The following is an 18,823-nucleotide window of genomic DNA, read 5'->3' as shown; positions in this document are numbered from 1 at the left end:
TACCTCTAAGTAAGCAAAACTAACATAAATGGTAGAAGTAGGTTGTTCTAGTATTTTGAAAACTTGTTCAACTTGGTGAATTGAAATTGATATTTTTATGTATTAATTTTATATTGAATTGAGTAATTAAGTAAATGGTGAAATTATGGTTATAAATGTGATTTTGGATTATGAGTAGTTAAGTACATGGTTAAAAATTTTCAAAAGCAGTCAAAGATGCTTATGCTAAATTGATTCTTGCATTGATTTTGTATGCATGCAGACTAACACAGTGTATGCATGCAGAGTGACACAGTGTCTCTCGGATGCAACTTTGCAGAGTATGTGAGTAATTTCCTTCAATCCTATGTGGAAATCATCTACAATGTCTTCATAAGAGAGAAGACTAAAAAATGCAGTGCCTCCAAATCACTAGATACAACCAAGGTTATCACTTGCTTGCCAATCCTCTCTCAGAGGTCATCCCTAGAAGCAAACACAACATAAGTTAGCCGTAATAAAATATGGTGAATACTTTTTATGTTAAAATCATAAAAAAAATCTTAATATTAACTTGATTTTTTAGCAAATTCTAAATATTTCAGAAAGAAAATTGACAATTTTTAGAAATTAGGGTATACTTTATCATAAATCTAAATTTTATACAAGAAATTTTGTGCAAAGAAACATACAATTGATGTATAGTAGAGGAACATCAAATCTCAAAACTTGGAAATTTTCTTTTATGCTTATATTGTGATTCTATATTTCTTAGATATGTATCTCAAAACTTGGAAATTTTCTTTTATGCTTATATTGTGATTCTATATTTCTTAGATATGTATCACTAAATTATGTGTTTCGTTGTATGATTATCACACAAAATATAATATTTGAACAATTGTAAATCAGTGAAATAACTAGAACATGATATATGAGGGGTCCTATTTACATGATGCTAACTTGGGAAAAAGATTTAATTCACATCACCTTATTCAAACTCTACTACTTGAAAGAAAAAAGAAAAATATACACTTTTAATGTTAGGGTGAAAGTTCTTAACATTTTTTCCCACGTCAAATTTTTAATTACACGACTTACACATTCATCATTAGATTTGCTAATCTTAGGCCTGTGAAAGAAACTCTTACACATCCATGCAATACTTTGCAAGCTACTAAAGGGATGACCTATTTACCTATATTTGTGTGTTACTGATCAATCAATAAGTTTAGTTTTGGTGTAAGAAGAAAATGGAGAACAAAGATTGATTTATTTTGTAAGCAAGATACTTCACAGGTCTGAGGCAAGGTACCAAAAGATAGAACGGGGAGCCTTAGTTGCAATAACAACTACTCGACGATTAAGGTATTATTTCTAAATTTATAAGATAATAGTGAAAACAGGTTTACCTATCAAACAAGTATTACAAAAGATGAATTTGGTTGGACAAATGATGAAGTAGGCAATCGAGTTGTCAAAATATGAGTTGAGTTATGAAGTTCGAGATCTGATAAAGGCATAAGTCTTGACAGAAGTTATGGCAAAACTAATTCCACATGTGGATGTATTAAAGGAAGAAGCTTCGAGGTGGATATTATGGGTCGATGGCACTTCCAATTTAAAAGGATATGGTGCGAGAATTATTTTGGAAGGACTAGATGGTGTCATGATTGAACAATTGCTACATTTTTCTTTTGAAACAAGCAATAACCAACCTTAGTGCGAGAGACTAATAGTGGGAATGTAATTGGCTTCAGAGATGAGAATGGTTAATATCCTTGTTAAAAGTGACTTAGTTAGTAAAAGAGTAGGTAGCCAAAAATTTCCAAGCAAAAGACTTGCATCTTGTTGAGTATTTGCAAAGGTAAAGAAGATGACAAGTCTTTTTAAACAATTTTTGTTGATATTTGTTCCTAAGGATCAAAACCTAAGAGTTGATCTCTTGTCAAAGTTAGACAACACTAAACAATTGGGTTATCACTGATTGGTGATTCAAGAGAATCTAGAGTACTAAGTGTCATAGTCCATGTGTTCATGCAAATTCAAGTTAAGAATTCTTGGAAGGCCATGCTTGTTCATTGGTTAGAGGAGGGAAAAAAGCCAGATGACCTTAAACAACAAGAAATTTTACGAAAGAATGTGTCAACATATGTGATAACTTAGAGAAAGTTATGTAGAAGGGAGTTCTCAACACCGTTGCTCAGACGTGTTGAAAGGGACAAGATGATCGGATTATGGGCAAGATTCATGAGGGCGTGTACGATAGAAATATTGGGGGATGAGCCTTGGCCATTAAAGTTCTTATGGTTGGATTTTTCAAGCCTAAACTTAAAGAAGATTGTGTTAGCTATGTCAGAAAGTGTAACTAGTGTTACTGACATTCATACATAAGTACAATTCCAGCATAATAGTTGTATTGTGTAATAGCACCATGGTCATTCCATAAGTGGGGAATGGTTATCCTCGACCCATTTCCTCATACTGCTATATAGATGAAATTTATTGTAGTTACCATCGAGTATTTCACAAAATGGGTGGGGAAAGAACCTGTAACAACAATCACCATGGAAAAAATTTAAAAAATTCTTATAAATATTATGTCATGAGATTTTGCATCAATCACAAAGGCTCCATGTTATAGAGAATTTTAGTCTAGCTAAAAGGAGTTAGTACTTGAGTTGTATCGATTAAAGTAGCATTTTTGGTCTCATGCTTCATGTGCTCGTCAAAGATAGAACATTGACTCCCAACATTCTTGTGTGAGGTCACTGGGATGGTTTCCTTAGGAAGGTCACCATATCACCTTTTCTTTATCATTACAAAATCAATTATCTCATATTCATCCATGTAGGAGGAATATGATAAGTTTCTTTAGCTTACATTTCCTTCATACGTTGAACCATCTCTTTACGAGACAAAGTCATAGTGTTATCTAAAAAAATAAAATTGAGTCAATAAAGAAGACAAGAAGCATAATCAAAAAATCCTTAATCAGGTGAAGAGACTAGTAAGGTACCAAAAAATCCTTAATCAGGTGAAGAGCCTGGTAAGGTACCAAAAACTCCTTAATCAGGTGAAGAGCTTGGTAAGGTACCAAAAAATTATATTTTTTGCAGGTGAAGGAAATGGAGATTTATCACATGAAGAAAATGGCAACAACGACCGGTCCAGTTTAGGAAGGAGATGCAGGTTTAAATTATATTTTTTGCAGGTGAAGGAAATGGAGATCTATCAGATGAAGAAAATGCCAACAACGATCGGTCCAATTTAGGAAGGAGATGTCGATTTAAATTATATTTTTTTGCAGGTGAAGGAAATTGACATCTATCAGATGAAAAAAATGCCAACAACAGTCGGTCCATTTTAGGAAGGAGATGTTGATTTAAATTATATTTTTTTCAGGTGAAGGAAATGGAGATCTATCAATACAAAGAAAATGCCGACCCACTCCAGTTTGACAACACGTGGGCCTGGGAAGAAGAAACAGTCAGATGATGGGACGCATAGCATAATGCATTTAATGAGGGGTTGTGGAAAAGGCGCGAGTTAGTGAAAATGGATCTACAATAGCCTTCTTTGCCTGTGCAGAAGGCTGAGGGGCATGTTGGGTTATGGGCTTGAGCTGACCCTTGGCGATTAAGGAAGGACACTGATCTAATTATCGTGGGTGTAGCCCAAACTGGTGATCGAGTACAACTTTAAGGCAGCATGAGCCTTATTTTCCTGTGAGACTCGGTGAAATAGACATGTCTGTGAAGATGCGAACTACCTGCACCTGGACAGAAAGACTCTATGAAGCTTCACGCATAAGGCTGGGGGGCATGTTGGGTTATGTGCCTTGGGCCAACCTTTGGTCATTTAGGTAAGAGGCCGATGTAAATGAATAATGTAAAGGAAATAGCATAGGACAGGGATTTAGATTAATTAACATTAATCAGACAGTAAAGAGAGAATCATAACGGCAGACACATGGTTAAGATTGACTCCATATATACTAGGTAAAACCTCACAAATAGACAGATCTGAATTTAGGTTAAGAGCACACTTGTTCTTGACTACCTTGAATGTTATGGGTTTAGGTCTCCAATTGGCCTGTCTAGGACACTTACCATTCTCAATTAATTATTTTTTATTATTGTTGTCTCTTAGAACCACTATATATAGTGGCTTTCTTCAAGCAATGTAGCAACACACTTGCTTTCTCTCTCATTTCACATACACTCTATTTCTTCTCTTCGGTGTAAGTATTTAACTTATATAGAGGAAATTTGTTTTGAAACTATTTATTTTTTAGCCTAAGAGGAATTCATTGTACTCCCAATATCATTATAATAGAAGTTTTGGCTTTCTCGTCGATGATTTTTTACCTCTATTTAAAAGGGTTTTCTACTTAAAAATTCTGGTATCATTATCATTTTCTTGTTACTTTAATGTCTAGTTGAAGTTATCACGCTTCCACAATATATCCTTCCACAATATATCCTTCAAAAACAAAGATTAAATTGCAGAACAAAGGTGAAATGATGTCAAAAAAGAGTTTTTTTGCAGGTTAACCATGAACACTTTAATGTAATAAAACAAAGACACATGGGGAAGAGGAAACGTTGTAACAAAAAAGGACGTTTAATGATGACCAATACTAGAATTTAAATCACTTTGGCATTTCTCCTTCCAGCCTAAGGGCTATGTGGCAGGAGGCTCATTTTCAATCACTATTTAGCTTTCCAAACGAAGGGATAACACTAGAAAACTGTGTGACTCATTTTCAATTAGTATTTAGCCTTTCAGCCCAAAGAATAAGGCTAGAGGGGTTGTGTGGTTGTAGACCCATTTCCAATTAGTATTCAACTAAGATAGAGATTGAATGTTTTTCGAAATAATTAAAAAAAATTCAAAATCAATTTCATATTTATAAAGTTATTTAAAACACGAATCTTCACAATCACATCAATTAAAAAAACTCATCAGTTTTTAATAATTAAAGTGATACATGAATTTCGAATATGATTGAGACTCAATCAAACAAATATAAATGTAAAATATAAAAAGTTAGGATATCAAGATATTAAAAGAAAAATCAAGACATCAATAAATAAGGACTATAACATTTAAGATGTTCCTATATCTTAACTATAATAAAAATATAACAAAATATATAAAAAAAAAGTGTTATTAATAGGTTATGAGTCCTCTCCCTTTCAAGTGACAAATAAATCACATTTAATTCACTCTGTATTTAAAAAAATTATATTTTTTCTAGTCCAACTCAATCACGAAACGGTTGAAACTGATTTTGTGGGTTGAGAGAAAAAAAAGTTATGAGAAAATAGTCGGAGATTGGGATCAATATTTATTGCGACCGTCCACAGTAGCAAAAGGAAATTAATGTTGTGAAGATGGGTCGGTAAGTGATGTGTACTTGTGGGTAACGCTGGATGCCACGAACACACTACCAAAACTTCCAACCAACAATTTTGGTTAGGGCATGAAAGCACCATCAATATGAAGTTTTCAAAAACATTCATTTTTATTTTTATTTTTCAACTTACAGTACAACCAATACACAATTAACACATGTTCTAAAAAAAAGAATAAAGTATTAATCCGTGAAGTTCGGACATTCCTCTTAAATATCGTGTCGGTGTTCGATACTCGTATCGGACACCGACACTCGTATGACACCTGTAAGACACGTATTCGTGAAGTGTTCAATTCAAAAAATATTTGTTAGATTTCTGACAATTCTAGTATAGTTCTAACACAATTTTAAAAAACAAAATACATTAATTTTCTAATAATTCAAATTTTATTTATAAATTGTTATTATGATTATAAAAATAAGAAACAAATTCTTGTGAACCAGTCGTGAAAAACATCTTTCTGCTCAAAAAATATAATTTGAAACATACTTGTGCACATAAATCTTTATTATCAAATTATATAATTCATATTTATATAATATATAGATCCGTGTTTCCGTGTCCTACATTTTAGAAATTTTACATATTTTCGTATCCGTGTCATATCACTGTTCATGTCAATGTCTATGCTACGTATGTATATGTATTAACACTGCACAAAGTAAAATTTACATCTTTTGATGTTTTAGTTTTATATTTTATCCATTAATAATTTAAATGAGTAGTTTTCTTTTAGTTTTTTTCTATAAACACTCATGAAAAGAAAAATCATTAATAATTTAGAATTAGTTTATATAATATTAAAAATAAAAAATTATATAATAGAATTTTATAAATTCGAAACAAATCTTAAATGTTAAATCAAATTGATGTATATTTTTGTGTAACATGTTACATATTTATTAATGGAAGGGAATGATAGTGACCAATAATGATTGTTAGGTATGATAAATGCAGACGAGAGAGAAGGTTACGAACTTACTACACAAACTTGTTTAATTTTCAAATAGATCAAACTACAATCACTTTTTTAATTACAAATTTGTCCGAATAATCAGCAGATTAAAACGGGTACTGAACATGTTTTCAAAATTTATTCTATTTTTAATGGACCAATTAATTAATACCCCTTCTCCTTCTCATAATAATGGAGGACACATAAATAAAAAAGAATGAAATTTAATATATTTTACCTTCCTTTACTTCTTCTTCTTCTTCTCTTATCATAGACCAATTAAATGTTCCAACTACCACTAAATAACTTAAATTATGCTTTGAAATAAGTTAGTTTAGACGTGTAATTAATTATTTTCTTTGAATATCTAACAAAAGTTGGATCTTCTTTTTGGTGAAGGATTACAAATCCAACTTTGCCATTTCATGATTTTGAATTACAATTGGAACATGAATTATTTAAAACAACAAGAAAGTAAAGGATGTATTCAATTAATTAGTACATAATTTAATTATTCTATAATCATGATGAAACTTTGCAACAAAAATATAGTTTACAAAGGAATAAATTAATTGCTTGATACTTATCAGTAAATCAATAACCAAAAATAACGTATCACAATAAACTAGAAAAGATTATAATATAATTTTGTTTTATTTTTTTACTTTTGTATGCATGTTATTTGTTTGCTAGGTTAATCTATAGCGAATGTTTTTACACCCCTTACTTTTTTTTTTCATCCATGTAAATATTAAAGTCTTCACTTTATCCTTTGGTTTAAAGTTTTTTCTGGATGAAATATGAAACTTCTCAGATTGTGTGTAAAATGAAACTTAAAAAATATATTAGATTATATAATTTGGAAGTAAATATTGTATTTTGGATTATATAATATTTTTTATGAGAAAAATAATAATTTCTGAATTATGTCATTTAGAAGTTGTTCTTTTATGAAAAAAATAATTTTTGAATTTGAAAATGTTTATACAATCTGAAAATATTTTTTCATAGAATTTTTTAAATTGTGTAATTTAAAAGACACGCGTAATAGTATTTTTTTGAATAAGAAAACTTATAGATTATGAAAACAAGAATGTTAGAAGCTTTTTTGAAGTAGATTGCAACAACCCGTTTCTTCCATGAATGCACGATACAACACGTGGACAAGAAGGTGGTGGTGACAAGAGATGGCAACAAAGAACAACTTTATCTTTCACACATCCCCATAGAGGTACATGAGGAAACTATGTGGGTGCAAAATGAAATAGCCTAATCCATGTTACTAGGTGGGCTACAATTATAAAAGAAAGGCTCCTTCATTTTGCACCCTGGTGTTTTTAACATGCACTCTTATATATTTTAAAAATCCAAATTTACCCTTGCATATATAAATTAGAAGGTGTGGCGTTGTAAAAGGTGACTCTGTGTGTTATTGGTTGAGTTTAGGGTTTGATTTTAGAATTTTTTTTCCAGACTACGTTTTATAAATTTTGTTTTCTGAAATTTCTTTTATGGAATGTATTTTTTGTATTCTAGAATTGTTTTTCCAGAATCAGATTTTGATTTTCCAATTCTATTCCAGAATTTTATTTCTAGAACACAAAAGTTTATTCCAGATTTACTTTTTTAGAATGTATATTTTTCTATTCTAAATTTTCAATTCCAAAACGAAAACAATTTTAAAATCATGGGGTGCAGAAAGAATTGGCCTCTAGTTTAAGGCCTGCATTGTAGATGTTACAGCCCAAATACTGCAGTGGACCTTGTATGTTGCATGATGTCCGATAGGACCCATATATAACACATATTAGAGACTGTTTCTTCTGCACCTATATATCTTCTTCATATCTCCATAAATTTTCGTATTTTTAAAAATATTTTTCTGTAATATTTTGGATTCGTAATTTAAAAGTCTTTTTTCAAATTCATAATTAAATTTCAGATTACATAATTTAGAAGTTATTTTTCAAATATATGATTAATTTTCAGATTACATAATCCAAAAATCTTTTTTCAGCTTTCAGAATATAATATATTTTAATTAAATATAATTGAATTAAATATAGTTGGATGGTAAATTAAAGTTATATTTCGTATGTTATTTCAACTAAACTCTATTTTGTTTGCACCGCTTCAGAAACCTGTTTATTTTATTAGTAGTGTTAGGTAAACAAATTTGTTTAGTAGCTTTTAAATTCTTTTGAATCACATTGCATTTTTTTTTAAAATAGCAGTTTCTAATTTGTAGTTGTTTATACTTATTTTTAAATTTTTTTAGAATTTTTAATATAAGGTAAGATTTTATTTTATTTTTTATCTTTTTTTACTCAGTATAATTTTATTACTATTTTATATAAGATGTTTTTTTCCAACTTCTTATTATATAAAATATTGATAATAATAATGATAAATAATTATTTTATAATATTTTTATATTATATATTTTATTTTAATAATTATTTTGTTTACATTATTTAATTTATTGTTTTAGCAACGGTGTAGTAGATATTAACATGATAGATAACAATTTTTTTCTTTTATCACTCAATTATCTTAATCATTAAATTAATTAACGAAAAGAAAGCATGGGCATGTTGGAACAAAATATGCCTATAAAGGAAGTGGGTCATATATAACAATGATTTGGAAAAAAAAATCATAAAAATTGTAATAAAAACTTATCATATGAAAACGTATACCTTTATGTTTAATACTAAAATTTTCTGAAATAATTTACAATAATATCATTGTGATCATTTTTCAGTAAATCTTAGTTTGACCTATTTTTTTTATACTTTTGTTTTCTCTAAAACGAGAAACTACACCACCAAATGGTTTTAATAAGGTCTAAAAGAATGATATTTTGTGGTTTAATTATCTTTTTCGTCCCTATATTTATAGCCAATAGTCAATTTGGTACAGTGGTTTTTAAAAAATTCAATTTGGTCCCTAAGTTTTTTAAAATGTATTCAAAATGGTCCTTTCTGTTAAATATCTCCAAACGGCGTTAAGTAGTGTTTATGTGACAGACACGTGTAAGTTACTTGGATGGTGCTTACATACATTACTTTGGTGAATACTGAATTAGGGTTTAGGTTATTCAAATTGGGGATTTCGAATTTCTGATTTAGAGTTTCTAATAAGAGGATTGCTCCCCTGGTTGGATTTTGTGATGCGCTTCCCTGCTTCGATTCCATTCGGAGGTGTGCACCACAGAATCGAATGAGGGGAGCACACCTCCGAATGGAATTGAAGCAGGGAAGCGCACCACATAGTCCAACCAGGGGAGCAATCCTCGTATCAGAAACCCTAAATCAGAAATTCGAAATCCCCAATTTGAATAACCTAAACCCTAATTCAGTATTCACCAAAGTAATGTAAGCACAATCCACGTAACTTACACGTGTCTGCCACATAAGCACCACTTAACGTCGTTTGGTGATATTTAATAGAAAGGACCATTTTGAATACATTTTAAAAAACTTAGGGACCAAATTGAATTTTTTAAAAACCACGATACCAAATTGACTATTAATTATAAATATAGGGATGAAAAAGGTAATTAAACCATATTTTGTTTAAGAATGAGAAGGCTTAGTTATTATTTTTTACAAAATCTAGTTTTAGAAATTTCTACTTTTAAAAGAAGGATTAATAAAATTTGTATTAAATATCACGTCATTTATAATTTATGGAATTTCCCTATCTATAATACACGATTTTTTTATTTTACTTTTAATAATATATATTAAATCATAATACAAAATTTACAAGAACACCATGTAATAAAATAAAATATAAAATAAATTATAGTGTAAAAAACAAAACAAAAACGAATTAGTATACTAGTAGTATGTATAAACTAATTAATCATATTTTAAGTATAATTAAATAATAAATATTTTAAAAATTAATTTTATATAATTAATTTTTTATTACAACCGATTTAAATATAATATATAATAAATAAATAATTTGATTATTTTATTTTTATATAATAAACAAAATCACATAAATTATATAATTAAATTCGCGTATCTTCTTTTTGCTAGTTAAAATAAAAATTTATAAAATACATTCATAAGTTCAAATATGTAACGATTGTAATGGCCACTCAAAATGCTACTGTAATCGATGCAGCTCATACTTTCATTAATTACAATTTGTTATCAGGTTTTTCTTTATGAAAATATAAATATTTTTCTTCATCTAAACTAAAAGTAATTCACTCAACAAAAATAAGAAGTACCTTACACCTTTGAAAATCTTAATTCTGAAGAATTTATCCATCTACATGCTTTAAATTAATTTTATAGAATAAAATTGGAATATAATTAGAATATCGATAATTTATTTTTCTTATAACAAATTATGTATAGTACTGGTAAGAATTAATTATCCGTTTGTTATAATAAATAATAAAAACTCTTAATAAGTGTTCCTCTGGATTTAATAAAAACTCTTTGTACTTTCTAATTATTTATTTTGTCTTAAAAAAAACAGTAAAGTGTACCTACATAATTGATTCGTTAAAATAATGCTTAGACAGAACAGGCTACAATGTTATATTAATTATTGGTTATCCGTGTTGAGATCAGTAAAAACATTATTAAAGTTTATTAAAATAATTATTGTCCCTCCTTTATATATCCATCAATTTTCAATTATAAACCTTCCTTCTCTTTTTTCTTCACTCCTCTATCACTCAAACAACAACTTATTTTCTTACCAATAATTTATATTATTATATTTGATACAGTCAGAATAAAATAATAAGACTATTAAAAAACAGTAGAAAAACTTGGTTTCTGGATTATCATTATCTTTTTTCTAAATTTGATTACTCAAAAGAGAACCTCATTCATTATCTATATAAATTTTAGAATGAAACATGCAGATACAACAACTTAAATTTAATGTCTGACGGTTCTAATTTCATCTTAATGGACCAATCAATCTTAAAAGTTAAGCTATTAAGTCAACACCAAAGGTTGTTTAATTAATAAACAATCTTCACAGTATGACAGTCACACAGAAAGAGATTGTTTGTCATTTTTTAAGAAAAAAATATACACATCTCCAACCCATTTGATCTATGAGGTGCACAGAAGCAGCTTTGTTTTTCTTTGAATGATTTAGTTGTACTGAACTTTCTCCATCTTTTAGCATTTCTAGGACAAAACAAGTGTAGAACCAACACTGGTGTTGAGATGATGATTCTTAGCACCTTGCTATATAGTACCACTATTTATTAGAGAAACTGTTATTCACTGTTCATATATGGGGAAAGAGACAAGAGGAAAATATATTTTTGTCAGATAAATGTAATAATTGGTTACAATATGCATAATTTCTGACAGGTACCTCAGGATCCCACTTAGAGTTTTTGTCTCATTCATATAGTGAGATCCAATGTTCTGGCTCTTTCCCCTTGCTCCTTAGAATGATCTTGTGATTTTCTCAACCTACTGCTAAGATAGGAGGAGGAGGATTGAGAACACAAAGACAGTGATAGATTGCTATCAATTTCATGGTCCACCATGCTTCCCCGGTCATCACCACTGATCCTTGAACTTAATTTAAGTGACAGATTCAAATCAATGTCAGTATCTGAAGCCTTCCTTTTTAAGCTGTTTAGTTCCATCTGATTTGCAGTCATCTTATTGTTTGGCATGAGCTCTTGTGCACTTGGCTGCATTTGATGTAGATCATCTTGGCTCATTTTGATTTGTGTGCATAAGGATTCATTGCCACCAATCGAGAAGAACTTGTGTTTTGGTTCGTGGACTTTATTTGTTGATGGTTCATTAAAACTGGAACAATCAACTTGGAGCATGTTATGGCTCCAATTGATGTTACTATTGGTCCCATGAGTCCTCTCAGTCAATTTGCTGCCACAAAATTCAGCTCCAGGTTCATCTGCTGAACTCCTATTCGGGCAAGGCCTTTTCACCATGTTTTCATAGATAGCAAGAGAAGCATCCCCATATCCATATCTGTTAAAAGAAGAGAGAATGGTATTCAGTTGTGCAATTCTAAATGCACATTTGAGAGAATTTGAAGTGTAGTGTTGGTGGCAGTATATGTGCCTGAATGTTGAAGTTTGGCTTGGATTGTAGCCTTGAAGCATGGGAATTTGGCTAAGATTGTAAACGTTTCTGTCTCCAGTTTCTACAAGGAGCCTAGGATCACCCAATACTGTCATACATAATCCAAATATTCATTAGGGATTCTAAGCATTACGAACCCTAATCACTTACCGAAGGTTTAGCATTATACCAAAAAAGGAAACCTTATTGTACCTTGATTTGCCTCCACCTTCTTGCTCCTGTACATCTGGCAAAGGAAAAACATGGGCAAAAGAAACCAATTTGGGAAAAGAATTAATAACAAAAAAAAGCTTTTTATAGAAAAACTTAGCTAGCTAGCACATGATTTTACCTGTAAATGACTCTTGACATGAGCAATACTTAAACCTTTGATATTCATCAACTGAAGAACCAACTTTGGGGTTGCTCCTACACCCAAGAAAAAATGATCAAATATAACACAATTCAAATGAATTGTTGAATTAATTAACCTGGCAAGAGAGTTAATGAGAAAGTGAAATCTAGAAGTTAAGTGATAAACAAGGTATGTGTGTGGAACTCACTCTCTTGTCCTCCCAGTCTTTGAACAGCATGAACAAAGCGAAGATGAAGATCAGGTGTCCAACGTAGCCTAGGCAACTTGGATCTAACATAAGGCCTCACTGTTGCCTTCTTCTCGTTCTCTTCCACGGTGCTGTTGCTCGAGCTTCCTCCATTGTTGTTCCGCTTACTCCCATCTTCATTCTCCTCATCACTTTCTTCACAAACTTCTTCGTTAGAAGGGCTTGTCTTGGAACATTCGGACACGTGTCTCTCTTCTTCCATCCTCATTACCATCCGCACACCTCCCTCGGAAACTGGATTCTAAGGTCACAATTTGAAGCAAGAAAGACAGAAGAAACACTTGCGTCTAAATCGCAATATGTTAATTATTGGTTGGAATTCTATACTTTTTTGCAACTCCTCCTATAGTTCAATCTTGATCATAGGAAATTCTTGATCATAGCAACAGCAAATGGGTACATAAATCGATAACAAACCATATCTATGACTACCCAGATACTGAAACAGTCTAGATCGTATATTGGTCTTCACAAAGAATTAGAATAGCCTCTCTCTCTGTCTCTCTCTCTCTATATGTCTCTGAGATGAGAAAACGAATAATTTGGTTCTCATATCGTAAGCATGTTGGAGTATTTAATAAATGCATGGACATCACGGAATGGAAGGAATATACTGGATTATTTCATTTGACGTCAATTTTATGGTTTGAACTTGGATAACAATTTTTCTTTTTCCTTTTACGTGATAATAAAGTAGTTCGTGTGTGAATAAATTATATTCAGTCACAGCAAATGTTGAGTGTTAGCCGTACATAGCATACAATTGGGAAAAGTAAAATATGTTTTCGGAGAAATTTGAAACACGAGTCTGAGTCTTCTCATCATAAATAAAGAACAAATTATTATCTGAAGTAGGTCTCAGGGTTCCACTCCCAAAATTCCGAGGCCACGTATGATCTTCATCCCTTTTTAGTCCAACTATGGATTCCAAGTTCTTAAACTACCTAATTCGTAATATATGAAGAATTCAATCTTAATTATATATAAGTACATTTTTAAATCTTAATCAGTGTTGTGTCATGCTTGTCTGTGTTGAGCCAAGGTACCTAAAGTTGACTCTGAAGACAATTTGATTGAAGTGTGGCTCTCAATAACCAAGATCTAAAGTTGTATGAATGGTTCTTTCTCTCGGTAATAGTGGAGATAGGTGAAGTATTTGCAAAGGTTATATTCAATACTTAAATCAGTAGTTATTTATGACTTTTTCTTACCAGCAGTTATTTCTGACATAATCTGACACTGTATACTACGACATTTACCTGATATTGTTCACGATAATTAAGTATCTATATTTATAGGTCTCTGAAGGATTATTTTGAAGTAGAACATTGTAAATTTATCTTGGATCGATGTAATTGTTCTCACTACCTAAATGCATTATAGAAGTCTTGCTTTTAGGTTTGTACGAATGTTTTGGATTGGACCTCAAGCCTAATTTTTATAATAATATTATTACTTATTATTAGTATTCATGACACTTCATTTGTTTGGATCCGATGAATTTGAGTAACCGGTAAATGAATTTAAGGAAAAGAGAATAGAGGAGAAGAAAAGGTTGATTTTGTTTTTAATTAAAGATTTCATATGCAACTTGACATTGATACATAGGTAGACGAGAAAAGGTTGAATTTAAAGAGAAAGAGAATTCAGGGAGAAGAAAAAGTTTAAGAAAGTTTAGAAGTGGTGTAATGGTAATTAATAAAAAAAAATTAACTCATGAAATTATAATACTACAATTTTATTGATTAAAATTAATTTAAAATAAGATATATGATTACTTGTACATGAAATTTAACATCAAATATTATTTTCATTATAATATTTCATGACCGCAATGAAAAAAAATACGGATTATTTGATATCGCATATACATGTAAAATTGTAAAAAATAAATATTAAACATGAAATGAATGCATTACAATATTTTTTTTAGTGATGAAAAGTTATTTTTACTCACTTTAAAGCAATAAAATTATTCGTGAATTAGACTAAAAAAAATTATGAACTATCTAACAATTTTTTATAAAAAAAATATTGTGGAATACTTGTCTCAACTCATAATTCTATGAATAAGTATAGTTATACGAATTATATAACATTTTGAATATATTTAATGTATAAAAATTCATAAAATTAAATTAAAATTAAATTATTATTGTGAATATTATTATTATTTCATAAATCTATTTGATCATTATTATTATTTGTAATTTTATTATTATAACTATTTTTTATTTTATAAATTTATTTTGATTACTATTACTTTTTAAATTTTATTAATATTTTTTTAAAATATATATTATTATTTTTTTATAAATTTTTATTATTATTTGTATAATTTTATTATTAATATTAATAATAGTATAATTATTTTAATTATAATAATTATTTAACACTTTCCTTGTATTTAACTTTTATAATATTGATTTTTTTATTTCATTATTATTATTTTTAATTTTATTTTATTGATATTTTATCATATTATATATATAACGTATATAAAATCGATTACTTTGTATATATATACAACGTATTCTTCTTTTTTTTCGTTGTCAAAATCTTCTGTAGCTAGCTACACTAAAAAGATGAGGTTAATTTCGTTTTTTTTTCTTCATTAGCTAGCAGTTTTTTTAGCATTTTTTCCATTCTTATTTCCTCACAAATAGATAGATCTAAACGTGTCTTATCTTCGTTTTTTTATCCAATAATGATTCAGATACAAACACCGTAACGAGAATTTGGAAAAACAACTTCTATATATATTCGTCAAAATAAACAATGATTCGGATCTTTTTAAGTAATATCATAATATAGTAGGATGAAATAAAGTGCTTAAAAAATGTGTACCATAATTAGGTGAGTTAGATTAGACTGAAGAAACGGGCAACGAACTAATTGTGCGAATATAACAATAATAAAATATACGTATACATATATATACATATATATATATAACATAATTAAAAAATTCACTTTATTAAACTAGAACATGCTATCTAGAACTGGATAATGCCTTCTTTTTTATGTACACCAAACACATTGTAACACCCAATATTACTAAACCTTTCTCAAGCAAATAAATCATTAAATATAACCTCATTAAATATAACCTCAAACACATATGAAGTTATTCTAGTTTTATGATGTGAAATTTATTAAAATATTAAAATTAATTATAAATAATAACTAAATTAGAGATCATTTTAGAAACTAAAAAAAAATGATTTCTAAATTAGTTTGTATTATTGTTAAATAGTTTTTAAATTGGTATCAAATTAGCAACCAAAGTTTTTGCTATCAAATTTAAAAACTAAATAACTGGTAGTTAAAACTTTGGTGCTTAATTAGATATCAATTTAGAAACTATTTAACAATAATAAAAATTATTTTAGAAACCAATATTTTTTTTAATTTTTAAAATGATCTCTAATTTAGTTATTATTGTAACTAATTATTTTGGTCTCTAAAAATTGATTTTATTTCATGATTTTTTTTAGTATATAATACAGAACTATAATGTTAAAGTCATTTGTTAAACTAAAAACCTTGCATGCATTTATTCATATAGAATGTGATGATGGAATTACAATACAATAATTTGTACATAAATGATTTGAGTATAGTTTAACACATCTGAACAACACAATGAGTGATTATTGATGAGAATTTGGGATGAAAGCAAAAACATATTGAAGTGGGAACCAGCAGAGATAGAATAGTAATATTGTGAATAAGAGTAATTAAGAAGTGTATGAAGAGACAGCAGTGAGTAACAGAAGGAGGGTTTACAATATTTGATTGATTGTGGTGTGAGAGAGTGTGAAATGTAATGTGATGCTGTGCTGTCTCTGATGCAGACCCAAACCTCACAAAAAGATTGTTTATATATCAGATATATGCCCTTTCCTCGGGAATCACGGGGCTTGCTCCTCCCTACAACATTATTTCCTTCTCTTCCATTTTTTTAATTTCCTTTCTCCTTTCTTTTCTTTTCATTTTTCAACCAAAAGGGATATCATTCATCAAAGTATGAAATAAATAAAAAAGTTAAATATATTTATTTTACATATTATAAAGTGAATTGATTTTTTATACTTTTAATAAAAACATATTGAAATGGATTCTGTTGGAGATCTCACATCGACTAGAGATTATGACATTTCATTGTATATAAGTGGATGCAAACTTCATCCCATGAGCCGGTTTTATGGGAGTTAAGTTAGGCTTAAAGTTCATTTATAATATGATATCAAAGTCATTTTCAAGTCTAGTATTTTGTTGACCTTATCAGGTTACCCGTGACCATCTATAATATGTTATTGGAGATCCCACATCGACTAGAGATGTTGTTGAATTTGAAACCTTACATATTTATGTGGGTGTTCTTTAGTTTGGTTATTTTTTCGAGTGTGTGGACTGAATATTTTGAAAAGTTGAAGTGTTGGGTGTGATGTTAGGATTCTCTCATAATTCTCTTTGGTGGGAAAAGAGAATGCGTTTTGGTTGGTAATTAAAGGAAGCTTTTTGATTCCTCACTCGTGCGTAACCGTGTGGACATCTCTGCATGCATGGATCGTGCATGACTGAGATGAACAAAGGCATGGAAAAGGAAATCTTTTCTCATTTTCTATCACTCACGAGGTTCTTGATAATGGTAGGTTCTGCAACTCCAACATATGTCAACTTTATTGTCCTCCATTGCACCCTCTCCCAGTCCACCTATTAATTCTCATTCCCAACTACTCACAAATTATCTACAAAATCATCTCTATTTCATAAATAATTCAATGGATCAACTTTGAAAGAGTCACTGTTTTTTTTTTCATTTTTGTCCCTTACATTATTAGTTTAATATATAATTTTAAAATAGTTTGCTTTTAGTTATTAGACTAAAAAAATAAATGTTAGAGATGGATTTTAAATTTAAAGTTATTTTGAATAAATTATATATATAGAGAGAGAGAAGAAAAAATGTGAATGAGTATTTTAAAATAACTTAAATTCTTTGTGTTTGTGTTTTATATATTTTATGAACTTGTTTTTTAGGTCTTAGGTTTAAAGGTAGACCGAAGAATAATAGTCATGTGTAAATTTATTTTTAGAGACATAAATAGAAAAATGAACTGTTTTATTTTTTATTTTTCTTAATTTACTATCTCTTGAAAAAAAAAAGGTATTCTTTCTTTTTCTGTAAGTTTTGGAAGTTTCTATTTTTTTTTTCCTTTTGCTTCCAAGATAATTAAGAGAAAGTTTAGGTTATCTATTCAGAACTTTGTTTTTGAATTTTTTTCTTTTTCTCATCTTTTTAGGTCTTGCGTACGAATGGAAAAAGTTCTCTCTGAAATTTTGTGAGTTGCAGTGATTTGTTTGTTTGTTAAATTTGAATTTATGAAAGCAATATAGAGGATCCTTAAGTATTTTTATCATTTTTCCCATACCTCATTTATCCTTGAAGAGGTAAAGAGAATCGAAACATTAATTTAGGGTAAGAATTTGTTTCTTCATATCTTTTTGAATTTTTGAATAACGAATACGAAATTCAAAGAGTTCATCACTAGATACGAATTTAATTCATATCATTATATAAATGTCTGTCAAAAATTTCATGAGGAACAATATAATAAGAAGAATACGAAAAAAATAGAACAAAAACTTTTACAAACTTGTCATTAAACATGATAATTCATATGATTATTCAAGTGTTAAAGTTTCAAAGAAGAGAATACACATAAAACAAAGATGTGAAGAGATTAT

At 29.2% G+C, this 18,823-nt stretch overlaps 1 protein-coding gene across 1 annotated transcript; it reads right to left on the bottom strand.

The window, feature by feature from the left end:
- Positions 1-11,652: 11,652 nt before the first annotated feature.
- LOC137826536 (uncharacterized) lies at positions 11,653-13,749 on the bottom strand. The gene is made up of 5 exons (XM_068632534.1): positions 13,010-13,749; positions 12,799-12,875; positions 12,660-12,693; positions 12,447-12,555; positions 11,653-12,353 (listed from the first exon to the last, which is right to left on the bottom strand). The coding sequence occupies exons 1-5, from the start codon at positions 13,281-13,283 to the stop codon at positions 11,753-11,755; spliced, it is 1,095 nt and encodes a 364-aa protein (XP_068488635.1). The 5' UTR covers positions 13,284-13,749; the 3' UTR covers positions 11,653-11,752.
- Between the last annotated feature and the right edge of the window lie 5,074 nt (positions 13,750-18,823).

This window comes from Phaseolus vulgaris, chromosome 8, assembly GCF_000499845.2.
Source record: "Phaseolus vulgaris cultivar G19833 chromosome 8, P. vulgaris v2.0, whole genome shotgun sequence".
Lineage (NCBI taxonomy): Eukaryota > Viridiplantae > Streptophyta > Magnoliopsida > Fabales > Fabaceae > Phaseolus > Phaseolus vulgaris.
The sequence above is the reverse complement of the archived record's forward strand: the minus strand, read 5'-3'. Positions and strand labels throughout refer to the sequence as shown.